The sequence below is a fragment of the Neolamprologus multifasciatus genome, chromosome 9 (genome assembly GCF_963576455.1).
Source record: "Neolamprologus multifasciatus chromosome 9, fNeoMul1.2, whole genome shotgun sequence".
NCBI lineage: Eukaryota > Metazoa > Chordata > Actinopteri > Cichliformes > Cichlidae > Neolamprologus > Neolamprologus multifasciatus.
In genome coordinates, this window is record NC_140447.1 from 32,088,982 (window position 1) to 32,116,000 (window position 27,019).

General features: G+C 44.7%; 1 protein-coding gene and 3 non-coding genes across 13 annotated transcripts in view; 3 read left to right on the forward strand and 1 right to left on the reverse strand.

The window, feature by feature from the left end:
- Positions 1 to 25,145, forward strand: part of unm_hu7910 (un-named hu7910) — a 40,639-nt gene extending 15,494 nt beyond the window's left edge. For 4 of the 10 annotated variants that reach the window (XM_085171700.1, XM_085171696.1, XM_085171699.1 and 1 more), the window contains 21 exons: positions 10,819 to 10,872; positions 12,657 to 12,767; positions 13,218 to 13,253; positions 14,486 to 14,530; positions 15,021 to 15,050; positions 15,133 to 15,165; positions 15,259 to 15,294; positions 15,667 to 15,714; positions 18,048 to 18,134; positions 18,603 to 18,644; positions 18,741 to 18,826; positions 20,148 to 20,234; positions 20,309 to 20,459; positions 20,753 to 20,889; positions 20,990 to 21,088; positions 21,423 to 21,512; positions 22,926 to 23,063; positions 23,146 to 23,281; positions 23,443 to 23,534; positions 24,099 to 24,232; positions 24,764 to 25,145. In XM_085171700.1, coding sequence (XP_085027826.1) covers positions 10,819 to 10,872; positions 12,657 to 12,767; positions 13,218 to 13,253; positions 14,486 to 14,530; positions 15,021 to 15,050; positions 15,133 to 15,165; positions 15,259 to 15,294; positions 15,667 to 15,714; positions 18,048 to 18,134; positions 18,603 to 18,644; positions 18,741 to 18,826; positions 20,148 to 20,234; positions 20,309 to 20,459; positions 20,753 to 20,889; positions 20,990 to 21,088; positions 21,423 to 21,512; positions 22,926 to 23,063; positions 23,146 to 23,281; positions 23,443 to 23,534; positions 24,099 to 24,232; positions 24,764 to 24,914 — 1,823 coding nt within the window. In that variant the 3' untranslated portion in view covers positions 24,915 to 25,145. Of the gene's footprint in view, positions 1 to 535; positions 4,361 to 5,842; positions 10,925 to 12,656; positions 12,768 to 13,217; positions 13,254 to 14,485; positions 14,531 to 15,020; positions 15,051 to 15,132; positions 15,166 to 15,258; positions 15,295 to 15,666; positions 15,715 to 18,047; positions 18,135 to 18,602; positions 18,645 to 18,740; positions 18,827 to 20,147; positions 20,235 to 20,308; positions 20,460 to 20,752; positions 20,890 to 20,989; positions 21,089 to 21,422; positions 21,513 to 22,925; positions 23,064 to 23,145; positions 23,282 to 23,442; positions 23,535 to 24,098; positions 24,233 to 24,763 lie in introns of those variants that run through there. The other 6 variants (XM_085171698.1, XM_085171701.1, XR_014875917.1 and 3 more) reach the window with 6 other exon arrangements.
- Positions 9,414 to 9,487, forward strand: trnai-aau (transfer RNA isoleucine (anticodon AAU)). The gene has a single exon. It is a non-coding gene; the product is annotated as a tRNA-Ile (tRNA).
- On the forward strand, positions 11,574 to 11,647 carry trnai-aau (transfer RNA isoleucine (anticodon AAU)). Its single transcript has one exon. It is a non-coding gene; the product is annotated as a tRNA-Ile (tRNA).
- trnai-aau (transfer RNA isoleucine (anticodon AAU)) lies at positions 16,074 to 16,147 on the reverse strand. The gene has a single exon. It is a non-coding gene; the product is annotated as a tRNA-Ile (tRNA).
- Positions 25,146 to 27,019: the final 1,874 nt, after the last annotated feature.

Here is a 27,019-nt window from a genome sequence, read left to right on the forward strand (position 1 = left end):
CAGGAACGTTATTGAGTGGATGTCGTGTCAGAGGTCATCTGACGTGGTTGAGACAGGAAGTAAAATCTTTATTAAATGTCTATAATTCATCTTTAACTCACTATCTTTCTCTTGTCTCATCACCCTGTGTTTATTTATTTCACCATACTTTTTTGTTCCAGTTTACTCCCCCGTCCATCCTCCCTCCGTCGCATCATTTCCACTTCTTTTCCTTTATAATTTCCTCCTCTGCACTTCCACCCTTCCCTTTTCTTCTCTTCCTCTCTCTTCCGTCAGGCCTGACCAAAGATGGCAGCGGTAGTGCGAATGCCGAGTCGCTCGAGGAGGTTCTTAATATTTTAGCTGAGGAGGGCTCTGATTGGATCTATGGCTTCTTCACCTTCCTTTATGACGTAGTGTCCTCGCCCTTAGAGCCAGGTGAGGAGGAGGAAGCGGCGGCCTCTGAGATGATGGAGGAGGAGGAGGAGGAGGGCGGGACAGCCTCCTCGGATGACGGGGAGGTTAAAGGGGTCATACTGGACCTCCAGAACCAATAGGAAGCAGAGACGCAGGCGGTAGGGAGGCTGCCGGGTCCCGACCAGACTGGGATGTGCTGTAGCCCAGTATGATTGGAGGAGGCCAAACAGGGCAGACTGGTTTTAATTTAATAAATCCGAAACACCACAAGCAGGAAGAACTGAAGGCTGAAGTGATTCCAGATAACGATCGACGGGATTCGTTTGTTTGACATTAACAGATTTTCTCCATCAGATAAAAATGTCCTGCGAGGTCAGAGGTCAAACGGTAAAGCAGGTGCTAGTGGCGACTGGAGGAAAACTGAAAGAAATTCATTTTTAGGGACGTTAACGAGTTTGAATTTAACCCAGCTGTTACCTCCGCTCTCATTCATGATACATTTTTAAACAGGCAGAAGACGTAACGACCGACCGTGAACAAAACGAGAGCTTTGGTGCTGTAGCTGTATGTACGGAGGGTCAAAAGTGCCAGGGTAACAAAGTAAACAAGCCAGTAAATAATTCACAATATAGAAATAAAATACTACAAGAAACCACTGACAACCAGTCAAAGGGAAGCAAATAAAAAATAATTCAATAGAAAAATTCAGACTAAATTTATTCAAAATGGAAAGTAATTATTGTCACGTTTACTTAAACTATAAACACCTTTATTAATTTCTGTATAATTTATGATGCATTTAACAGTGAAATATCCAATATATTAGTCATTTAATTTAATTAATGTTTACATGTTTGGTCCTCCGTATAAGCTTCATGTAATATAAAATCAGTTATCCTAAAATATCTGTGGTCACAGGTCACGATCTTTGATGTCACAGAGGGCATTTATCCTCTTTATTCACCTTTATTTTCTCATTTTTGTACGCAGCATAAATGTGTTTGTGACTTATTTTATTGTAAGTGCTGGACTTGGTGCACAAACACATTTGTGCGTAATGTATTTGAGCCCATAAGCTGTTGTGATTATTTTCTCTGCACACTGTGTGTCTGCGTTGATGTGAGCGTCCATCACGCGGTTTCATTCAGGTCAGTTTTAAAATCTTTACGGCGATGTTGCTAAAACTGATCAGAAATCTGTCGTTTGAGTAGTTTGGAGCTTATTTGTGGTGCGTGCTTCTGCGTTGTTACGTATCGATCAGTTTGCAGTCGTTTCATACCAGTGGCGCAGAAACATAACTCAGACTTTTGTGAGGTCACTCGGGAGTTTCCGGGGTTATAAAGAAGCTTTGCTGTTTGTGGTAACTTGTGCTGCTGGTCTAACCTGCTGCACAGCTGATTGTTGCTGAGATAAGAGATCAGCTAGTATGAAATCACCACCTCAAGTCCTGCCATGATCCCTCAGAGCTCAGAGTGTGGAGCGTAAGAGGACCAAAGATTGTTGGGTGTAAAAACATGGTCACTGTTCTATAAGCTCAGCATGAAATCCTAAAATAGAGCACTTACCGCTCGTATGTGTCGACTTGTTCCTCATTTATCATCAGCACGATTGCAGCTGAAGGTCTGCTTTCTAAACTCTGCACAGGTTTAAATTAAATTAATGTAATTTTAGCTGTAGCTGTGTCATCATGAGAGCTGTGATAGTAATGAGTCTGTTAGCTTACAGCCCTTCCTGGCTTTAAATAAACTTTATTAATATACATGATGCACACACGCTGCTTCTGCCTTTGTTTGGAGAGTCGTCGCTCTGCAGACACGTCCATGTTTCTGATTGGTCAGCTGCTGTTCCCTGATGCCTGCACCTCACAGCAGGCTCAGCATAGCCCGACATCGTCACCTTATCTGGCTTCAGTTAACCTAACATCAGCTATCAGGTGGTTATCAGCTGCTCGTGTGCTTTTCTTATTAACACTTTGTGCATTTTAACAACATTTATATTTTTCTGCCTGTAAAACACTAATGTGCACATCTCATGTTTGACCTCTCACCTCTGACCTTTGGATCACTTTTTGGGCTTTTTTGTGTTCAAAGCTGCAGACGATTAGAGCAGTGTTTCCCAACTTTTTGGAGCCACGGCACATATTTCACATTAGAAAAATCACACTGAGCAAAAATGTCACAAACAGCATATTGATCGTTTTCCCAACGGATCAGGCGCCGCAGAATTGGCTCAGTTTGTCCCCAGTGTACCTTTTCTGCTTTCTTCTGACCACTACCCAAGCTAGGGCCTTCATCTGGGTCAGTAGTTGTACTGCCCTCTAGTGGAAGAGAATGTAATTGTTCTGCCTGTCACTCACGCTGGTCGCTGAGAGTACCGATCACTAACTAATCATTTCTCACGGCACTCCTATGTGCCACGGCACAGTGGTTGGGAAACACTGACCTAGAGGATGCACCTGTGATGAGAAATGTAATAAAGTGCAGATCAAAGACGCATTAATTATTTTCTCTACGGTGGCCTCGTACATCTATGCTTCGCCAATTATCAACAAAAACTGTGGACGGTGAACAGATTAAACAGTTAATATATGAATTTTTCTAAAATATAAACTTGTAAGTGTTTGAACTTCAAACCTTCGTATTATATGGTGTTGTAAAGAAAGCATAAGAGCATCTTCACCTGATGATGTCCTGAATGGATTTTTATTATCTCATTTAACAGCAGTGTCTTTAAATCGTTCTGTTATTTATGGAAACTTTAATTGTAAATGTCTTTTATGCATGACTGAAAGTCTGATTAACAACCTGTTCAGACAGTCTAAGGAGCTTGGGAAGAAAAGCGTCTGGACTTCTTTAGGGCTTAAATCCTGCGACTCTCCACCAGAGCTGAAGAAGCTTCTCGCATGAAACGCAAGTCCAGACGCTTTTCTTTCCGAGCTCCATAGACTACGATGACCTGGATGACTGAGAACCTTCGCAGACGACCTGTTAAGATCTCGGTCTGAATCCTCCGAAGGTCCAACAAACTTTGTCTGTGCAGGAAAAACCTGCACGAGCACAATTTGTTTATTTATTTTTGTCACAGCTGATTGTGTTTACCTTCCTTTTATTCTGTGCATCGGTTCAGATGATGAGAAGTTAAAAGGCCATGCTCTGAGGAGAGACAGGCTGAGGAAAGGTAGTGTACAGAGACTCTGTTTGTGTGAGGTCACAGCCTGCCGTGCGCTCACCTGACAGGTGTGTCTGCTTCTTAAACCCTGCAGAGGAGCAGAAAGAGGTGAAGAAGAGAGGGAGAAGGAAAGGTATCTGCACGACTCCGTTTGATGCTGAGTGACTGAGCCCATAACAGCCGTAACTCTCTAACTGTCTGCCTTTTTGTTACAGAGTGAGGTCGACTTTGTTTAGTGGCTCTGTTTGTGCTTCTTTGTCTATCACAGATATTCTGAAATGCACTAATACCATTAAATACAGTAATGTTTTTACTTGTTTGAGAGTGTTTATCTCGAGTAAAAGTTGTGGATACATCCTCAGCTTTGACTGAAGTGTTACAAGATCACTGAAGTTATTTCAGACCAGTGATGCCAAAGCATGAAGCTCAGAAATGTTAGTTTCAGTCAGAATAACCAGAGTCAAAAGAGAGAAGTCACTCTGAGACGCCTGAAATCGCCACTGTTTTCTTTTATTGTCAAGTTTTTGTTGTTTGCACCGCTTGCTGTGCTAGTTTGGCTTCCTGTTTTCAGCAAGTAGACCTTCACTATCAAACTCTCTGATTTGTTTGTCCTCATAGAAGATGAGGTGTTAAAGGCCACTGATGCTGAGGTTAAACTCCCAGAAGGTAGTGATCCCTCTGTGTGGGTTTGTTCCTGAATTTTTGGTACTGCTGTGTGTCATGGGCTGTTTTTCCTTCTGTGTATTATTAGTAGAGGTTACAGGAGAGGCTACTGAGAAGAAGAACATGACTCGAGGTACTGAAACCTGCCGACTGCATGTCCAGAGTGTCCTGTAATGTGTATAATTTTATAATTAAAGAATGCAGAAAGTGTGATTTTTGGGGCGTCCACAACTTTGAAGTAAGTGATTGAAGCAACTGCCAGTACCATTAGTTGGTAAATGGTCTGTATTTGTAAAGCGCTTTTCTAGTCCCTAAGGACCCCAAAGCGCTTTACACAACCAGTCATCCACCATCCACCCATTCACACACTGGTGATGGCAGCTACATTGTAGCCACAGCCACCCTGGGGCACTCTGACAGAGGCGAGGCTGCCGGACACTGGCGCCACCGGGCCTTCTGACCACCACACAGTAGGCAACGGGTGAAGTGTCTTGCCCAAGGACACAACGACCGAGACTGTCGGAGCCGGGGCTCAAACCGGCAACCTTCCAATTACAAGGCGAACTCCCAACTCTTGAGCCACGATCGACCAAGAGTTGGCCTAGCATAATTAACCCATGCTAGGATAGTAAACACCGGAGCCTCGAATATCCGCTGTGACCCACAGTCAATTATACCTATCGTGGTCGCCCCTTTAGTCATTTAAAATTTGGCTGATATCAGCTTCAAGGTTATCTTCCCTTGCACCCCTGGACTGTTTCCATCACTGGACATCCCTGCAAGTGGCTACTTGCACTGTCCTGTCTGTGATTTCACCACAGTCCTCTAACTCTGACCCAAATTTCATGTCGTAGAGCAAAGATGGTGATGACTGCTGGGTCTCTGGCTACAACCAAGAGACTAAAAGAGCTATTCTGACTCAAAGAGTCTGTTGTGTCCGAGCCCAAAGCTAGTCCGTCACGAGCAACTTTTTATTTCATTTTTCAACTTGCGCGCCATGAAATTAAACTCCCAGTGAAAGACTATTCAGACAGTCTTTACTGTAAAGTCCCGACTCTTTAAACTGAACAACATTCAGAGGAAAACGCCTGAACTAGGATGTTACCCACCTACACTCTCTGGAGCTGTAGCCTGACCACACCTCGCCAGAATTGTGTCCCTATTAATTTGTTCTCTTCCACAAGATGAAGTTGAAGATTTTGCTGTTTTGAGACAGTGGAGAAAGTACAAGTGGTCAGAACAGGAAATACCAGCAGTGGAAGCTGCCCAGAGGTAGGGAAAGCAACGACCATGAAGGTGAAATCAGCCAAATTTAAATCGGATAAAGTTTGATTTTAATGAGTCTCACGTCGTACACAATGACGTGTTCTTCACAGGGATAATTTAATCCTTGATTCTAATAAATTGAACTCTGTGGATGTTTTGTAAAAGCTACATAATCCTAAGTCTTAAACAGTCGAGGACCCCATTTTTGTGGCTTTTAAATTGACCCTAACATCGGACTTGCATCTCTTCCCCTGCATCTCTAACATTTCCTTGGTTGCTGTGTGCCAGCACACTAATGAGTCGTAGTGGTGAGCATGTGGACAGTAATCTTAAGACTTTTCACCTCAAGCCTCAGACCACGTCGTGCGAGGCGCCATGCTGCGTTCGACTCTGAAGAACGAGTTGAGGATGATCCATGAGAAGATGGAGGCCAAGAGGATCGCTCGCATCGCAGTGGCTGAGATTAGGGCTTTTCTCACCCAAGAGGAGGAAGCAAGGGAGGCAGTCTGGGCGCTGAAGAAGAAGGAGCTGGAGGTGGCTGAGGAGCAGCTCAGACAGGAGAGGGAAAGTGAAGAGAGGAGAAAGGAGGCAGAGAGGTTGGAGAAGGAGAGATTGGAGAAGGAAAAGGTTGAGAAGGACAAGCTGGAAAAGGAAGCCAAGGAGAAAGCTGAGAGAGAAAGGTTAGCTCAAGAGAAGGCAGAAAAAGAGAGAAAGGAGTTGGAGAGGCTTGCTAAAGAAAAGGCAGCTAGAGAAGAAAAGGAAAGAATGGAGAAAGAGAGGGTGGAGAGGGAAAAGGCAGAGAGGGAGAAACAGGAGAAAGAAAGAGTGGAAAGGGAGAGGGCTGAAAAGGAAAGGCTTGAGAGGGAACGCATTGCAAAAGAAAGAGAGAGAACAGAGCGGGAGAAGGCAGAGAGGGAAAGATTAGAAAGGGAGAGACTTGAAAAGGAAAGGGTCGCCAAGGAGAAGGAACGATTAGAGAGGGAACGGATCGCCAAAGAAAAGGAAAGATTGGAGAGAGAAAGGATCGCCAAGGAAAAGGAAAGACTAGAGAGAGAAAGGATCACCAAGGAGAAGGAAAGACTAGAGAAAGAAAGGATCGCCAAGGAGAAGGAAAGATTGGAGAGGGAACGGATCGCCAAAGAAAAGGAAAGATTGGAGAGAGAAAGGATCGCCAAGGAAAAGGAAAGACTAGAGAGAGAAAGGATCACCAAGGAGAAGGAAAGACTAGAGAAAGAAAGGATCGCCAAGGAGAAGGCAGCAAGGGAAAGATTGGAGAGGGAACGGATCGCCAAGGAGAAGGAAAGATTGGAGAGGGAACGGATCGCCAAGGAGAAGGAAAGACTGGAGAGGGAACGGATCGCCAAAGAAAAGGAAAGACTGGAGAGAGAAAGGATCGCCAAAGAAAAGGAAAGATTGGAGAGAGAACGGATCGCCAAAGAAAAGGAAAGACTGGAGAGGGAACGGATCGCCAAGGAGAAGGAAAGACTGGAGAGAGAAAGGATCGCCAAAGAAAAGGAAAGATTGGAGAGGGAACGGATCGCCAAAGAAAAGGAAAGATTGGAGAGGGAACGTATCGCCAAAGAAAAGGAAAGACTGGAGAGGGAACGGATCGCCAAAGAAAAGGAAAGATTGGAGAGGGAACGGATCGCCAAGGAGAAGGAAAGACTGGAGAGGGAACGGATCGCCAAAGAAAAGGAAAGACTGGAGAGGGAACGGATCGCCAAGGAGAAGGAAAGATTGGAAAAAGAAAGGATTGCGAAGGAGAAGGCGGAGAAGGAAAGATTGGAGAGACAAAGGATCGCCAAAGAAAAGGAACGACTTGAGAAAGAGAAGATCGCCAAGGAGAAAGCAGAAAAAGAAAGACTGGAAAGGGAACGGCTTGTTAAGGAAAGAGACAGACTCGCCAGAGAAAGGATAGAGAAGGAAAGGATAGAGAAGGAAAGGATAGAGAAGGAGCGCTTAGCCAAAGAAAGGGCAAGAGTCGCACAGGATAAGGAGAAATTAGAGCGAGAAAGAGTAGAAAAAGAAACGACAGAGAGAAAAGAGAGGGAGAGGATGGAACGGGAAAGACTGGAGAGGGCAGCGAAGATGAAGCTAGAGCGGGAGAAAACTCAAAAGGAGAAGATGGAGGTGGAGCGGCTGGCGAAAGAGGGCGTGGTGAGACAAGCAAACGGCTTAAAGAGACGAATGCTACCGGAGAGGAAGCTGAACAGTTCGCAGCTGAAAGGTGAGATAACCGAGAGAGTGACCATGACGGCGGTCAGGAGAGAGAAGAGCGTCTTAGAAGAGAAGAAGAAAATGCCTCATGGGACAAAGTGATGACCTCACAAATGGTCATGGCTCTGATTTGCCGGCCTCACCTCCCATATTCGGGAAACGGATAAAAAGCTACTCGGTGGGGTTTGAAGGTCTTGTAACCACCCAGCAAAGATGATGCTGAACACAAGTCTGAACACACTTTGCAATCCAGGCAGTTATCTTGAGTCTCCTTTGTAAATTAAATAAATACAAACGCTCTTCAAGTTTTATCCCCAACGAGGTTTAAAATGTTTTCCCTCCAGCGTGTTCTGCTTCTGTTGCTCATTCACAAAGTTACAGGACATTACACCTTCATGAAGGGCTCGAACCAGAGTCCCGTTGCTTCAGTCTTAACTGTGATACAGACACCACACAGCTGGAACTGTGGTGAACTAGAAATTAGTATTTCAAGCCAAAAGTTGACCATCTTCTATCCCAAACCACTCATACATGACTGCATTTGAGTTTTTGGAGGGGCAACACAATAAATTCACGATTAATCTACAGATGCGGCCCACGGATTGTTTCCCTTGTGTTGCTGCTGCTCTTTCAATGCTGCAGACCTCTTGAAACAGGCTGATTTTCAAAAGATTTATGTTGTCTTTGTTTTTCTCATGTTTATGAGACTTTGGTTGATGATGTGATGGTGACATTTATGGTTTTTCTTATCATGTTTTTTGCTCAAAGTATGAGAGCCAGTATAAGGCGTCTGAATTGTAAGTTTTGAGCTTTAGTTCAAAGTCATGTAGTGGTGGTGTTTGTGAAGGATGTTCGAGGACTTTTAAAATAACCTGTAATAACTGTTGTGTAGTAACGAAGCATCAGGAAGTCACGTCTCGTGAGCTGAATAAAGAAACTTTCACAGCCTCTGAAATTTATTAATCCTTTATTTATCCAGGTAAAAAAAATCTCATTGAGATTAAAAATCTCATTTCCAAGAGAGACCTGGCATCATGGCAACAAAAGTCAGATACCACACAGGTATATAACATTTAAAACAAATACAATATCCCATACCAACATGTGTAAAATATACAATAACAGATCAAATTAAGAGAACATTAAAAACAATCACACTGAGTAAAAAAGCTGTTCTCTCGTTCCTTTAAGACAGACTTAAACTCTCCCAAGGTAACCAATTCTGATCATTTCAGTTCCTTCTGCAGCGTATTTAAAAGCCTTTTTCCCCAATTCTGTTCTGATTTTTGGGACGAACCAATTGTATGATTTTGTTCGAACGAAGGCTGTATTGGTTGTGGTTTTTACACATATAAACACATAAACACACGCCCTGGATGAATACGACGGCTCTGCGGAACAACTTTAAATAATTTTACGTGCAATTTTTTTTTCAAATTATTTAGCTTTTCCTCCAAAATGTGAGCAAATGTTTGCTGAATAAATCCATCACATTAAGATTGGTTTCTTTCTCGTGGTTTAATAAAAATGAAAAAGCTACAAGAATATGAGTTCATTTTTGGAGAATACAAAGACTCATGTAATTTTTTAAACCCTGTTTGTTTCATTACCTCTCTCTATTTAATGGCAGTAGAAAGCAAGCTGTTTGACTTATTTTCACTTGCTTGATTATCAATAACGAAACAAACAAATGTCACATGGGTGGCCGGTTAGCTCAGCTGGTTAGAGCGTGGTGCTAATAACGCCAAGGTCACGGGGTCGACCCCCGTACAGGCCAAAGTTTCATGTTTTTTATGCCGACTAGGTTTGTGTTGTTACGGATGAACATGTTAGCATCTTGCTAACCAACCTACTGATGCTTCTATGAAGCTGTGTCTCCTTTCAGCACCAAAAAACCAACATGGAGGTTGGAGACAAATAGGTCTGACTCTGACAAGGTCACAGGTTTGACTCCCATATAGGCAAAGTGGAGAGCTTTTGTTCTCCGTGCTTCCTTTCCTGTTGGTTAAAGCCTCTTTCTTGTAAGCTATTCAGCACGATGGCCTGTTAGCTCTGTGGGATAGAGCGTGGTGCTAGTGATGTCAATGTTATGGGTTCAGTCCTTATACAGAGCAGGTGTATGTGCTATTTAAAGGCAGTGGAGGTGGTCTCAGGGTTTGGAAGGGACAAAGTTGGGCTGGAGTCGGGTTATCAAATGCATCCAGAGAATTTGTGGGAGCGTCACACTTATTTCTTTCATCAAAGCTGGAGCTCAGACTTCTTGGATGGTCTGTTAGTACAATAACCTCACTGCAGCATGTTATTGGTCAGGTAACGTCATTAAAAGGCTCCAAGAGCATAAACGTGGTCCAAAAGTCCACTTCAGGGTCTTCAGTTAGCTGAGGTGAAGCCTAGCAGACCCTGCAGGTCTCTGCTTAGTGCAGAGAGGTTTTTTCTCCATAACCAAAATACATGCAAACGTCCCCAACCGTCCAACAGCAAAGCCTGTTGAGCATTAATACGAGGGCAGAATCCCTCTTCCTCTGCTCAGTGCTATCTCGAGCCACCACTGCTTCCTTCTGTGCTCACCGTGAGCTTGCTGCTTCGATCCTATCAGCTCAGATTTCCTTCCACAGGAAGATTATCGGGGTGCTGGCGCTCCCGAGCTCCCTGCTGCTGTCGGTTAAACGTCTTGAAAACGAAACCCTGCTTTTTGTTTTTAAAGGCACTGTCACACTTGGCTGTAAACCAAATCAGGTTTATATAAAGTTCACACAATTCAGAGTTTCCTCCTTCTGCTGTTTCCATCTTCTTCTCTGAGTGCTGCAGTCTGGTTTTATGTATGCTACTTTCAAAGGGACGAGAACCATTTTTCCTTAAGTTTCCCATGTGTACTTTTTCACACCAGTCGTCCCTTAAATCATAAATACAGAGATTTTTAAAAGCTTATTATGGTCTAAACGAGTCTTTAAAGCTGATTTGTAAACAGTTATTTAACATTTCATCAGCGATAAATGTGATCTGGAAGGAAAGGCGCTGTTTTACGAGAGCTCGCTTTAATTGTCAAATAAAAAGCTGTAAATAACTTTGCGCGGTCTTTAAAACATTTATATCCTGAACACTGAACAGGACTGAAAGAAGCAAAGAGGCTGCATGTAGGAGACACACCTGAGAAGCAAACAGGTAAGTTTACACACACACACACACACACACACACACACACACACACACACACACACACTGAGGAAACCACCTGGGAGCTGACCTCGTTCCCACCTGTGGTTATTGGACCCGCGAGCGTCTCCGTGTCCTGCCAACAAAGCCTGACCGGCTTCACACTGAAGTTCTATATCAGTTCCACCCTGGAGCTGCTCCACACTGGGAGCTGCCCAGTACAACCAGTCTGCTAGTGTCTGAGCTCTGCTGGAAACCTGATTCGTTCTCAGCGTACTTCCTGTCACCGCTCGTTTTCTTTGCTATTGTTTAAAATTGCTGAACTACTGACGTCTTTTTATTATGTTCACGTCTACATCAGTATTATAGAGAAATATACGTTTTATTTATCGAAAGAAATCTTTAATCTAACTTTTGCACTTAGATGCTCTCGTTTTGGTTTTTGGTTCCTTAAATGCAGAAATTTTGAAGGAAATATTGAATGAAAGCCACACTTTGTATAATTAGTTGGTATTTATCTTTAAACATCCACGCTGTATTATTTTATTACCCTATTTAATGAATAATTATGCCTTTTTTAACAGCCAGTGCAGTGTTTTTTGTATTTTTGTTCAGCGATCAGTTGTTTAATAGGTTTCTAGTATTCACAGCCATTATAGTCTGAGTGATTCGGTTTAAGTCATTTTGTCTTGTCAGCTCTACCCTGCTGTGGCCGGTTAGCTCAGCAGGTTAGAGCGTGGTGCTAATAACGCCAAGGTCACGGGTTCGACCCCCGTACGGGCCAAATTCATGACAAGCAATAATTATGTTTTTGAAGTCAAATGTTTGTCTCAGACGCCGTGGTAAACACTTTCCTAAAACATCTTATGTGGAGATAGAGGCTTTTATTGTGAAAGGCGCAAACAGGATGAAGCTGATTTCACGCTTGCATGGAACAAAAACGGTTTCCTGTGCAGACTGGACGACAGGACAAACAGGCACTTCTGCTAGTTCTTATTTTTTCTCCACTTCAAAGTCGGAAAAAACTTCAAACGTTACAATTTTTTTAATCTGTGAGAATTAAAAATTGTTCAGAGTTAAATTGTATCAAAACAGAAGTCAGAAAGCATCAACAAACTCTTGTTTTTCCTTTAAAAACACATTTGTTCAACTTAGTTTTCAACTTTTTTCACCTTTTGCGCCATCTTATGGTACAAACTGGTATTACATAGAAGTACAGCCTGGCACTAGTTCAACTTCAGTAGATATCTCTTTACTATAATACATGCAGGCTGTTTATGGTTTAGTTAAAGACTTTAAACATTAATTTACAAAAGTACCTCTAAAACCAGTAAATTTAATGGATAAATAAATCTGCTTCCGGTGTTTTTGGTGACGCTCAGTCCTGTGCTGTCCCGTCTCTGTGTGTTAGCCCTGCGACAGACTGGCGAGCTGTCCAGGATGTACCCCACCTCTCGCCCTATGACAGCTGCGATAGGCTCCAGCAACCCTGATAAGCGGAAGCGCGTTTATTTAATGCTTCACTAAATAGAACCTGACTTGAAATAAATGCTCTTAAACATCATAGTCCTGCCGTTTGTGATCTCACTTCCTGCTTTGATGCGGTGCTCAGCGGCTTCCTTACCTGGTTGGAGGAGGATGTTGGACTTCTGACGGGTGTTCAGAATATAATCAGTCTGCTTTTACCTGTCATAAATCACACATGATGTTTACACCGAGCATGAACTTGTTCCAGCACCAGCAATGTTTTAATCTTACTTCAGTCATTCCTCTTTTTATCCTGTAAACTGAAGAAACCATCAAGCCTGCAGCTGAAACAGCCAATCAGCAAGCTGCAGAGCCGCGAGACGTCGAGCCGACAGAGGCCGCGCCATCCGTGACTCCGCCCAGACAGAGCGAATCAGGTACGCGTGAGCAGGTCTGCAATTCAGTCCAGTTACCTGAAGGAGAGATAAGTTTGGGACCAGCAGATCAGTCACTACGAAGTGTTTGAGCCGTTGATGTAATAAAATAAGGTTTAAGGTCCAAGTCTGCAGGTGTCTGAAGAGTTTAAGGCACGCCTGAGTAACCTGACTGACTGAGAGCGACAAACACAAAATATAGAAGCATGTAGTCGACTCCACGTGGCTGAAAGTGAAGCTGCTCTGTGCGTGGCCTCGTCGTATCCACAGCACCCGTATGAGTCTGAATGCTCACACCTGCTGCCCCACACACCTGTGAGATCACTGATTGGCTCCCTGTTGATGTCATGATGGTAACATTATGGCTTCTTTCTGTGTGTGTGTGTGTGTGTGTGTGTGTGTGTGTGTGTGTGTGTGTGTGTGTGTGTGTGTGTGTGTGTGTGGTTGGTCCAGCTTCTGGATCTCAGGATGTGGAGTCTGAAATCCAAGGTTGGTGCTGCTGCTGTTGCTGCTGCTGCTGCTGCTGCTGCATGCCTCCACCTTCTCCACCTTCTCCTTCTGCCTCTGGATGATGAGATGTTCACGCCTGCATCTGTGTTTCTGTTTACATTTCACACGTTAATATTCAGAACAAACACACAGCAGTTATCACTGACTGACACCATCTTCTGTTGAATATTTGCTTTTTGTGTCCCTTTCGTGGATTGTAGTTTTTAAAAAGATGTAATCAAACAAAACTCTGAGAGCATCAGTGCAGCGGGGCTCCCTGTTCAGCTTTGAAGCAAACGCAGAAGGTTATTAGTGAGCTCTGTGACTTCAGTCCTTCAGAGGTTTTTAAATAATCTGTGTGCAAAAATGTGTTCAGCATTGAAGGAACAGCCCGGCTTAACAGAACCTAAAACCCGACTTTTAGATGGCAGTTATCGCAGTGATGGTTATCTTCTGTGTCTCTGCTTCAGCACTGAGCAGGCGTTTAGCCGATCATTAGACTTGAGCTGTGCTTAACTTTAGTCAGAGACATTATGAGAGTTCAGACTGTTCCTTTTATTTAGTCACCAAATCAAAGCTGAAAGCAGTTATTTCCTAATCCGTCCAGTATCAGGGTGAAACAGGCTGCAGCGCTGTGACTGTCGTTCATGTTAGGCTCTATGAAGCACACTCCTGGGCAGACTCTATCGAAGTTAAGGTGGACTGTAAATGAGAGATCGATGAAAATGTCACACTTTGTTGTTGTTAATGCCAAACTCTGGAGAGATAATCGGCTCCAGACCAGGAAGTCCATCCAGCAGGTTAAAAGAGCCGCCACACACCTGCCAGCCATTAATCTGGTTGTTCGTGACCTCGTAGCTGCTACAGTCCAGATGTGGCAGGTCGCCCTCTGCTGGAGGAGTGAAGAGACGCTGCATCGCTGCACACTGTGCTGAGCTGCTCTGCTTCTCTGCATTTATTCCTTCAGTGCAATGCATGATGGGACGCCGTGCTTGGGTAGTGAGCGTCTGTCCTGTTTGTTTCATCAGACATCATGAGGCTTGTTTCATATTTGGAGTTTATTAAAACTACAGTGGAGCGAGTGACTTCAGCCTCATCCTCATCCTCTTCCTCACCTTCCACATATTCCCACACATCTTTGTAACTGTGTGTGTGTGTGTGTGTGTGTGTGTGTGTGTGTGTGTGTGTGTGTGTGTGCGCTTTAACTCATTTTCCTGATTCTCCACCTCCAGCTGCTGTGCCCCTCCCTCCGCCAGCAGAGGACAGCTTTGTACCAGGTCAGTTAAACACAACCAGGCGGGTTTAAAAAAAGCGGGTGGAGGGTCAGGGTGGAGGTTTAAAGATGGAGGTGAAAGGGAGGATATGTGGGACAAATGGTGATGAAGATGATGGAGCTTGTGTATGGAGGTCCTTCAAAAATGCCCTGAAATGGAAAACTAACTAACAGCCTGTAGATGATTGATAAACTGAGAGGATCAATTAGTAAATCGTGTCCAGATTAAGGAACAAATGTTTTCTTTAAACTCGTGAACATGAAGCTGAAATATATCAAATCAAAGTTTACTTATTAAATTAATTCATAGTTAAAGTGTGATTGATCTAAACGAGGACATTTCATTCGGCCAGCTTACATCAATGTGACATTTCACACTGTACTTACTTTCCTGGATGTAATTAGATTACTTAAAGTATTTTGGGCGTGTGCTCCGTGTGTGATCACGTGATCACGAACAATCATAATCACGTCTGTGTCTTTGTTTGTCGTAGATGATCCTCGGGAGAGCGTCGGTCCTTACGGTGAGCGCCTCTGTCTCTCTGTGATGTCACTAAACGTTACAGCCTTCATGTTAATCGCTCGTTTTCTCGTCCTCTTCCTCAGGCGATGAAACCAACACGATCGACACCACTGGAGGTGAGACAGCAGCATGTGAGGGCAGAAACCACGATCAGATTATTATAAAAAAAATGATGATGATGATGATGATGGTTTTGTTTCCTGTTGCAGTTCTGCTGGCCGAGCGTCAGACTGAGGAGAGCTCAGGTGAGTCAGGCTCAGTTTAGTTACAGCTGTTACTCATATATGTTTTTAACGTTCAGCCTCTTCTCATGTGTGGATGATAGTTTCAGGGAGGCCCGATGGAGCCGTCCTGCTTTACTCTGATTGGTTGATTCCTCAAAGTGTCTCAAAGACGCAGATCTCAGAGATTCCCTGTATGAAAGAAACTCTGTGCGAGATCAAATTTGATGTCTTCTCTTTGATAGGAAGTATCGTCTGTAATAAGCGATCCATTATTTAATCAGTTCTACAGGTTATTTCTATAAAGTGTCATGAAATGAGATTAACGTGGTCGCAGCTCTGATACTGTGGAGAGTGTCATACATGAATCTGAATCACTGACTTTCTGTCCTTCAGTGGAGTCTGCAGAATACCTGACGAGCTCCAAGCTGACACAGGAAGCAGGTATCTGCAGTACACGCTTCAGCCTCAAACACTCACTGCAGGTTATTTTTACTTTGATAGACGATGTTGTGTTTTCACACACACCACTGAGTGTTTCGCTTGACTGTGACCCACATTTGGAGTATGTCTGGGGTAAAAACACCTACGTGCTTTTCTTTTTTGCGTCTGGCACAAACTCTACATCTCATGAGCAGCTTTTTCCTCTTTCTGGGCCAACACATTTGTCAGTGACATAGCGGAGCTGAAGTGGCCCAGATGAAGACTCGGTGTGTGTGCAGCCGCTTTCTGTATTTAATCAGCCAAATTAAACAAAGTGTTCTTCAAACAGACCCAGTGAAGGAGCTGGAAGTTACACATCATGACCAGCATGGGGCTTGAACCCATGACCGTGGCGTTATTAGCACCACGCTCTGACCAGCTGAGCTAACTGGCCACTGTTCTGTGTTTAACCTGATAACATGAAGCTGTTCACTGATCAGGGTCGTTTATCAGAATCAGGATACTTTATTGATCCCAGATGTGGTCACCATCGCTCCAGGACAGGAGCAGTAACAGACTGAACTAATAGTTTTGTTAACGTTACAAAATATATACAAATAGCTCAATATTTAAATATCCAGAATATTACAGATATTAAATATATATGATTAACATTTTACTCTATTACTGGCCTTGTTGATCAGTTTATTCAGTCTGTTGGCATCTGCGACCCTCAACCTGCTGCCCCAGCATGCAACACAGAGCAGCGGTCCCCAACCCCCGGGTCACGGACTGGGACCGGGCCGCGAGAGCTGATCCGAGTGTAAAATTTATGGTTTCCATCGTTAACTCGGTTTCCCTGGGTCTTTTCCCGTGTTGACGACTCAGTAACCCAGTCCAGTTTAATCCGAGGGATTTATAGTCCTGCAAATGTCACATGGTCCTCCTAAAGTTCACAAATTCATAAACAAATTTGTCCTGAAACTGTGTCAGCTGGGATAGACTCCACCCTCTGCAACCCTGAACTGGATGGATGGATGGAGGGTGGGTGGATGGATGGTGGGTGTATGGATGGATGGATGGAGGATGGATGGATGGAAGGTGGATGGATGGATGGATGGATGGTGGGTGTATGGATGGATGGATGGAGGGTGGATGGATGGAGGATGGATGGATGGAAGGTGGATGGATGGATGGATGGAGGGTGGATGGATGGATGGATGGATGGATGGAGGGTGGGTGGATGGATGGTGGGTGTATGGATGGATGGATGGATGGAAGGTGGATGGATGGATGGAGGGTGGGTGGATGGATGGTGGGTGTATGGATGGATGGATGGAGGGTGGATGGATGGAGGATGGATGGATGGAGGGTGGATGGATGGATGGATGGATGGATGGATGGAGGGTGGGTGGGTGGATGGATGGATGGATGGAGGGTGGATGGATGGAGGATGGATGGATGGAGGGTGGGTGGATGGATGGTGGGTGTATGGATGGATGGATGGAGGGTGGATGGATGGAGGATGGATGGATGGAAGGTGGATGGATGGATGGATGGATGGAGGGTGGATGGATGGATGGAGGGTGGATGGATGGATGGATGGAGGGTGGATGGATGGTGGGTGTATGGATGGATGGATGGAGGGTGGGTGGATGGATGGATGGATGGAGGGTGGATGGATGGAGGATGGATGGATGGAAGGTGGATGGATGGATGAGGGTGGATGGATGGATGGAGGGTGGGTGGATGGATGGTGGGTGTATGGATGGATGGATGGAGGATGGATGGATGGAGGGTGGATGGATGGATGGATGGAGGGTGGATGGATGGATGGATGGAGGGTGGATGGATGGTGGGTGTATGGATGGAGGGTGGATGGAGGGTGGATGGAGGGTGGGTGGATGGATGGATGGGTGGTTGGATGGAGGATGGATGGATGGATGGATGGATGGAGGGTGGGTGGATGGATGGATGGGTGGTTGGATGGAGGGTGGGTGGTAATAGCTGTGTGTAGCATGCCTGTACTACACCCCCCCCCCCCCCCCTCTGTAACAGATATGCTGGAAGGTCATTTCCTCCGTTTTCTATAATGCAAAAAGAATTTGGGCCTCATCTCCACCTGACCTCTGACCTTTGTGGCGTACTGGTTTAGAGGAGATTTATTGCTGCACCTGTTCATCCACACAGAGATCGTACCAGGGAGAGAGGATTCGGATAGCCCACCTATGAACAGTGTCCAAATGTCCCAGGAGTGTTCGCAGCCTGAATCACAGTCTGGATATAACCGATAGCTCCGGGTGATCAGAGTTGTCAAGTTGTCTTCACTGACGTCTTTTGTTTCCTGCTTTCAGAGCCGGTCGTAGAAGCAGAGAAGCAGCCTGAAGCAGCGCCAGACATGGATCCACAGAGTGAGACGCCCAAACAGACGGAGGCCGAGGGTGAGCTCGCCGAGCTCGTCTGAGCAGACACGTTTCACTAAAGCCAAATAAAAGGAAACATATGAGACACCAACATTATAGTTGGGTCCAGATTTACTGATTTATTCTGAGTTGAATGGTTCTGTCCGGAGGAGAGCGCCCCCTCCAGCTGAGCCAGCAGAGACTTAATCTCTGCTGCGCCTCCTCCCAGTTAGACATACTTTAAACACCTCCTGCTGCTTTCCTTCCCCTCATGCATGGATTATGCTTCATCAGCAAATCTGGGTTGTAGTTTACAACATGACTCCTTTAAACCTGCGCTGTGACCTTCCACCCACCTTTGAGACATTCAGTTAAACTGCATCATAATTTTAAGTTTGAAATCTCATCCTGCACCACACACCCGGACACAAAAACGAGACAAAGCGGCTGAAAAACCAAAACCGTCTCCATCTTTGACCATAACTCTGTAATTCTGTGTCCGTCCAGGAACCTCAGAGAAACAGGCCGAGGACAAGCCGACAGAAAAAGGTGCAAACTGACTGTAACGTGCAGATTTTCAGCTTCGTGCTTTTTATTTCTCTGCAGTTTTATCATCACATCTTTTCCTCTCTGTTGTTTCTCCAGCAAAGAAGAAGAAACCAAAATTACTGAACAAGTTCGATAAAACCATCAAAGCAGAAATCGATGCTGCAGAGAAGCTTCGCAAGAAGGTACAAAATCTAAATACATAAACAACAGCTGCACAGACGCTGACCCCGCCTGACGCTGTGCTCAGCTGTCTGCAGGTTTCCTTCACCATCATCTTCAATTAGACATAAAACACAAAGCTCATGTTCAGCTGAGGGCTGAAGCTCTCGTCTTCCTGACAGTCTGAGTCCAGATGAAACAGTCTGATAAACCGCAGCATGTCTGAGAGACACGAGCTGTAATCTTCTGAACTCAGACACAACCGAAGTCGTTATCCTGAAAACCTACTTAGTGTTGCTTTGAACTGTTCAGCCTCCGTTTGGTCTGTCAGTCGCGTTTTCTTGCTACAGTCAGGAACAGGAACTCCACTCGGCTATCAGGGCTGTTAGCTTTGCTGCGACAGGCTCAGAGTGCAGAGGTCACTTCCTGTCAGGGTTCTTCCTCCCTACGGTTGCCAAATGCTGCTCATTGAATGCCTGCAGCCTTTATACACACACATCTGACACTGTCAGTCAGACGTTTGGACACACTGTCTCATTAAATGTTTTTTCTTTATTTATTATTTCCATTGTAGATTTTCACTGAAGGCATCAACACTCTGAGTGAACACACATGGAGTTATGTAGTAAACAAAAACTTTGAAATTACTCTAAACATGTTTTGAACATGAGATTCTTATAAACAGCCACCCTTTGCTTTCATTACTGCTCTTCACACATTCATGAGGTCGTCACTCCTCGTGTTTCTTGGCCCAAACAACGTCTGCTTGTTGCTTCTCCTCTGTCGTGGTCTCTCAGCAGCTGTTTGATTTCTGAGGCTGGTGACTCGTATGAAGGTATCCTCAGCAGCAGAGGGACTCTGGGTCTTTCGTTCCTGGGCGTCCTCATGTGAGACAGTTTCATCGTATCTTGATGGTTTTTGTGCAACTGCACACATTCAAAGTTTTAGCGATTTTCTGGACTGACTGACCTGCAGTTCTTAAAGTCATGATGAACTGTAGTTTCAAACAGTCAAACAACAGTTGTCAAATTGTCTGTCAGCTGTGCACCAAGCTGACTGCTGCACAACACAGCTGATGGTCAAACCTCCGTTAAGAAGGCAAGAAACTCCACAACAGGACAGTTTCTTTGCTGCATGATTCTGTGTTGCTCCATATATTTGATGTCTCTACAATGTATCAACAATGTATCAACAATGTATCAACAATGTAGCAAGGAGTAAAACAAAACAAAGGCAACAGTTTAACGAGCCGCAGATCAAACAAAAGCGGTAACTTTCTTATTCGTCTCAGGAATAAACATTCGCGTGTCTGTGATGTAATCAGTGTGTCTGTCCCTCTGTCAGGGGAAGCCGGACGAGGCGCTGAAAGCGTTTGAGAGGCTGGTGGAGCAGTACCCGCAGAGCCCCCGCGCTCGCTACGGGAAAGCCCAGGTATGCGATGGTCCTGCATCACGGCGAGCTGATACCGCGTCAGGCGCACGACATTAACACGGTTCTGTGTGCAGGCGGAGGACGACATGGCCGAGAAGCTGCGCAGTAACGACATGCTTCAGAGGGCCATCAACACCTACAGGGAGGCCTCCGAGCTCCCTGACGTGACCTCTGACCTCCTGAGAGCCACGCTGAAGAGACGAGCTGAGAGGCAGCAGTTCCTGGGTAACGCTCAGTAATGCAACACAAATGTAGTAAAACATATATGAGCGCAGTTACTAAATAATCTAAAGGCTCTGTGGCCAGTATGGGGCTGGAACCCGTGCTTGGTGGTATTAGCACCACGCTCTAACCAGCTGAGCTAACACTCGCTAACAGCTACAAATCCACCCTCGTTGGTCAACACAGAGACCGTGGAGTGGCCGTGTACACTTCCTGTTTTCATTTGACCTTAGGGTAACCAGAGCTAACCCACCACGCTACCTTTCCAATATTCTGACTTCCTCTTATATTCTCAGGTCGGATGCGAGGATCTCTGGCGACCTTGGAAAGGCTGGTTCAGCTCTTTCCTGAAGACATCGGCCTGAAGAACGACCTGGGCGTCGCTTATCTGTTGCTAGGTGACAACAATGGGGCCAAGAAGATCTACGAAGAGGTGCGCGAATGGCAATAGCTTTAGCACACACGCCAGTTATTTCAGTTTTTTGTTTCTGGTCTCTGATTGGCTCTCTGTTCTCTACGCTCCGTCCACTAAGGTTCTGGGAGTCGCGCCTGACAACGGCTTCGCTAAAGTTCACTACGGCTTCATCCTGAAGTCAGAAAATAAGATTGCAGAGAGCATACCGTACCTTAAAGTAAGCACACACATTTTCCTGTTTGTGTGCACATGTGGGGCCTTTAGTGTGTGTCTCACCAATGTGATGGGGACTGTGTTACACACGGTCAAAGAAACCACATTTACTTTATGAAATACTAGATTCAAGAAACAAACGGGCAAGAGAAAACTGTTTCCTGTTCTGAATGTAAACTTTAAAATACACACAGTCTGCTTTTCCTTGTTTCCTGTCATATATCTCCTGTTTCAAAGTTGGATGTCCTAAAAATGGCCATTGAAGCCTCAACCACGTAGAAATGTGAATCGTGCAGAATTTGAACGTCACTCCCACGTTTCCCCTTCTCTCTCTCCAGGAGGGCTTGGAGTCAGGTGAGCCGGGAACTGACGACGGGCGCTTTTATTTCCACCTCGGAGACGCTCTGCAGAGGGTCGGAGACGACAGCGTGAGTAACGCCTGCCTTTACAGGCCACTTACAGCTCAGCACATCACATCAAACCTCTCAGAGACGCCACTGCAGCCGTGTTAACGACACGAGTGTGCGATCGCATCTTCACACCCAACTTTGTGAACACAGTAACCAGAGGCCTTCATGTTATTAGTATCACGATGTCATGATGTTATTGCTCTTGTTGTTCAGGGTGCAGCACACAGTGAAAACGTGGTCTCTGTTTCTGGGCCAACACATTTGTCAGTGACGTAGCTGAGCTAACGTGGCCCAGATGAAGACTCTGTGTCTGCAGCCAGTTTCTCCACATGTTCCTGTATTTAATCAGCGTCTGAACAATAAGATACATTTTTTTAAAAAGCTTTTCTTTAACCCTTTAAGACCGACCATAGAACCAAGTCCGCCAGAGCTTATATTATATGTTTACATGCTGTGGAGCCATTTTTGGGAGCATTTCAAGTTGCTATACATCAATACAACCATTACAGCCCAGATTTTAATAATATGTCTGCATTAAGTGCATAGTAATTACATAAATTGCAAAAAAGTGCAATAAACTACAAAAAAATTGAAAATCGTTTTTGTTTTTTTAACATATATTTCTAGTTAGAGAAATTTAAGAGGCTTATCCCTCAAAACTGTAAATACAAAAAAGTTGCACAAACTAGTTTCCCACCACAGGAAATTTATTTTGAGTGTCTTCATAGTGTTATTTTTGAAATACACCAATTTTTATACACTGCAGGAAAAAGGAAAATAAATATTATGATGCAAATTTGCAAAAAAGCAGCATATGCATCAAAATAAACTATTTCCAGCAGTGCAATATGAGTCCTAAGCATCCCAGAAACCACACAGAAAGTCATAAAGTCAAAGATAACTTTTAAAAACACCAGTATAGGCTCATGAGGCCCTGATGGTAAAAAACTACATTTCCACGAAAATGACGTCACTTCCGGTTTTGGGCAGGTCATGGCGGACATGCGATAGTGTCTATTCCAACGTAGGAAGTGTTACAAACAGCTGATCGGATCAGCAAAGCGTGTTTCTGGAATATTATGTTTTTGTTGCTGCAAGTGCTTTTTATGCAGTTTTTGCAAAACTATATGTGGAAGGAAACTGTGACCGAGGACAAGCTGATAGCATAAGATGTAAGTACAACTCCTCCGGTTTCATATGCAAAAAAAATTATTGCGCTAGCTCACGTGGTTGCAGAGCTACCGGGATTTAAAAGTAGTTTTGCAAAACAGAGCGTGCTGCTCAGACCGGTTTTAAAGGGTTAAATCGAGACCCAGTGAAGGAGCTAACAAGCTATGTGAGGCTTAAAGTTACACATCATGGCCAGTATGAGGCTTGAACCACGCGCTAACCGTTCATTGAGTGTGGTGTTGTCCTAAACTCTGTCTGCAGGCGTATGACTGGTACGAACTGGGTCACAAACGGGGCCACTTTGCGTCGCTGTGGCAGCGATCGCTCTACAACGTGAACGGCCTGAAGGCTCAGCCCTGGTGGACGGCCAAAGACACCGGATACATGGACCTGGTGAAGGTGCGCTGCCGGGCTGCGAGAACATTCACGTGTGCGATTTCGAGGTTTTAAACGTCAGACATTTTCTGTGTGCCGCGTTCAGGTGTTGGAGAGGAACTGGAAGACCATCAGAGACGAGGCTCTGGCTGTGTTGGACCAAAACACCAGACACTTTGTACCCGAGGAGGAAAACCTGAGGGAGAAAGGAGACTGGGGCCAGTACACGCTCTGGCAACAAGGTGCACGGGAGATATTTTATAGTCCAATCAGGTGTTAACTGTCCCCTTTTTCTGTCTGTGCGAGGTATCAGGGCATTTATGTTTTTACAGTTTTTAGATGTGACTAAAAGCTGTGTTACTGTGTTACAACAATATCTTTTCTCCTTTGTGTGCACGTTCAGGGAGAAAGGTTGGAAACGCCTGTCAGGGTGTCCCGAAAACCTGCGCACTGCTGGAGAGGTTCCCTGAAGCCACGGGCTGCAAGCGAGGACAGGTACAGGCTGCAAACACGGTTATTTCTGCGGGAAAGTTTGGATTTTAACAGGCAGACTCACTGTGGGAGCCCCAAGTGGTCATTAGTGGAAGTGCAGCTTTTGTTCCTCTCGTAGGTTTAATAAACACGGGTGCACAGAAGTGGTCGCAGGTGCGCATTCGCTGCAGAATAGGTGAGCTGGCTTCAAACAGGTGCTGAACGCACAGATGTGGTGCAGAATGTGCCGTGAAAATCCAACTGTAGCGGACAAAAACAGCCTTTTACATGCACGCAAACACGCGCTGCAACTTCTTATCTGGTGCTTTTATTTTGACAGCGAAGGCGCACCTGCGACCACTTATGTGCAGCCGTGTTGATAAAGGTCAGGCAGGGCTTAGGATGACATTTACAGACAGCAGGGGGCGATAGAGAGCAGCAGACACCAGGGAAAAACGAATGAGATGAATTTTGACGCTGTTGGCTCGCCGTACAATAAAAAGCTTGTGGTGTGAAGACGAAGGAAGGGGCGTGTCCCGGTCTGAGGCGACTCGGCGTGTTTGATCCGCTCTTCCTGTCTCCGTGCAGATTAAGTTCTCGGTGATGCAGCCCGGCACTCACGTGTGGCCGCACACCGGGCCGACCAACTGCCGGCTGAGGATGCACCTCGGCCTCGTCATCCCCAAACGTGGCTGCAAGATCCGCTGCACCAACGAGACGCGGTACGCCGCCCGCCTCCATCGCTCCCGTCCTCCTCCTCCATCATCAACCTCTTCTCCGGCTCTCTTCATTTCCTTTTTTGTCACCTAATTCCTTCTTTGTCCTCTCTAACCTTGTCTCTTTTCCTTGTTTCCTATCCTTGCTGTTTCTCTTTTTCTCCCCTCAATTCAACCTTTTATGTTTCCTTTTCTTGTCTCGTCATCTTTACTTTCCTCTCTTTGTTTCCTTCTCGTTTCCTTTCCTTACCTTTTGTGTTTGCTTCTTCTCTGCGTGTCTCTTCTCCTTGTGGAGTCCTCTCTTGCTTCCTTCCTTCCGCCCTATGTCTCCCCACTTGTCTCCTTCTTTATTTCCTCTTTGTTTCCTTTTCTTATTTTCTATCTTGTAACCTTCTCCCCTTCCTGTGCTTCTTGTTATTTCCTTATCTGTCTTCATTTCATCTCCTAGTTCCACCTCTTTCTCTTATTTCCTCATCACCTTGCCTCATTTCCTTCTGTTTTGCTGAGGAAACTCTTCTGTTGCGTCCTTGTCCGCAGGGAGTGGGAGGAAGGTAAAGTCCTCATCTTCGACGACTCCTTCGAGCACGAGGTTTGGCAGGAAGCCGACAGTTACCGCCTCATCTTCATCGTGGACGTGTGGCACCCGGAGCTAACGCAGCAGCAGCGCCAGACTCTGAGCCCGATTTAGACCGGCGAATCGCAGGAGAGGACGGAGGCGGGGTTTCTTCTTCTTCTGTGGTTCAAACAGCTGCAAACACTGACAGTCTGAGCGTGAGCCGGGCTGAGGTGTCTGTTCGCTCGCGTGTGGTTAACTACTAAAGACGGTCGAAGGACCAAACATCAGCCTGAAGGATGGTCGTTGTTCGGGGTCATACTACTGACTGCCATCAAACTGAACTCATACGGTAATCGATTAAACCGGAATGGACCGGATCGCCGCGGCATTACAGATCGTTCTGCTCTGAAGAAAGACATGAAAGTGTGTGTGTGTGTGTGTGTGTGTGTGTGTGTGTGCGCTAACCTTAACACTAAAACGTCCGTCGAGTGGATTCAAAGCAGCTCAGTAACAGCGTGAAACAAGAAGCCTTAACTTTAGCTCGACCACTATGCATTTTATTTTCCATCCAGGCGGGTTTTTAATTTCACTCTTTCATCACTTTTGCACAATAACACGGTCACGCGGGGTGTCACAGAAGAGGATTTATATTTGTATTAAAAATAAAAACAATAAAAACATAAACAAGTCTCTGATTCTGTTTGTTCGCCTCACTTTCTTCCATTCCGTTGTTCTTCAGCTGATCGACGGCGGGCGCTGAAAGTGTTGAAGGTTCCTCGTGCTGTGAAGCCTGTGCTCTCCAGCCCCGTTAGCCAGGCGTACAAACATCACATACCTTATTATGACTAAAGAAGGAAAAAAGTCGGGTTTACAGCCAAAAATAATTCAGTCGGCCCTTCAAAATAAAAGACACACTGTCAAAATAAAGCACACTGAGCAGTTTTGGTGTAAATGTTTACTTCTTTACATTCATTGAAAGGAAATACATTACGTTGGAGTCGAGTGGAGATCGAGTGTAGCCCTGATGACGAATCGTACACACTGCAAAAAAATCTGACAAAGTCACCGTTGTGTTTTTTACAAATACTCGACGGTATGTTCAGAGAAAAATCATCGACCTGCACGTTAAACTGAAACCTGAATCGTCTCTGCTGCAGGGAGTGAATCCAAAAATCTCAGGATAACATTTTAGCCCGGTGCGTCACTTTTTTGCAGTGCAATAATACTAATAACAATAATATTAATAATAATATACAATCTTCAAATACATTAGATTAAAAAACAACAAACAATCTTTTCCTTCACTGCAGGAGAGGTTAAAGGTGAGAGTTTGGCATCCTGTGGTTTCTCCACAGCAAAATCATTCCATGCATGTGATCCAGAGCTTTTATTTTGAAATGCCTGTGCAAAGTGGGTGGAAATAGGTGAAACTATTCTACCAAAGTGAAGTCTCCTTTACGCCAGCCTCGCTGGCTGAGCCGCGGGAACATTCCCGCCTGCACTTACTTTCTTTCCTACGGAGATTTTCCCAAAGCTGCAGAAAGATTTGGCTCAAATTAAACATTTTTCATTCATATTCAGATAAAGATCATAAAAACTAAAAGTTTATTTTCACATTCAGAGGTTTGAAGGTTGGGTTTCACCAAAAAGGATTTCCTTTAAACACAGACTCGCGTTTAAATTTATTCAAAATGTTTCTTTAAAGCAGCTTTTACTGCAGTTTGACCACTGGGGGGCAGCAGAGCGCGCTCTGCATTGCAGACATCTGAACTGGTATCTGTCTCCACGCCATGGATTTAGTACTTGGTGTCTTTTTGCTCCGTTTTTGGGCTTTTTCTTAAAGATTCAGACGTGCTGTGATGTCAAAAATAAACCCAAGATGTTCAATTATTATGTTATTAAAACACTCGTTATTTTATTCTTGATATTATTAAAGATTTCGAGTTGTTTAATTTACTGCAGCAGTAACAAATGGGTGGGTGTAAGCTTAACAATACATTTAATAGCTACGCTACAAAAATATCTTATGTGCTAAATATAATTTAATGTGATCTAAAACATTTAAAATTGTCTCATATTTTCGTTTTTATCTCCACTGTTACTCAGACGTGTCGCAGATCTGTTCAGTGATAGAAACACTGACATGTGAATTATAAAGTATATTTGCTTTTATTTTATGAAATCCCAGAAAAATCCAGATATAACGGCGCTAATTTAATCAACTTGCACAAATGTGC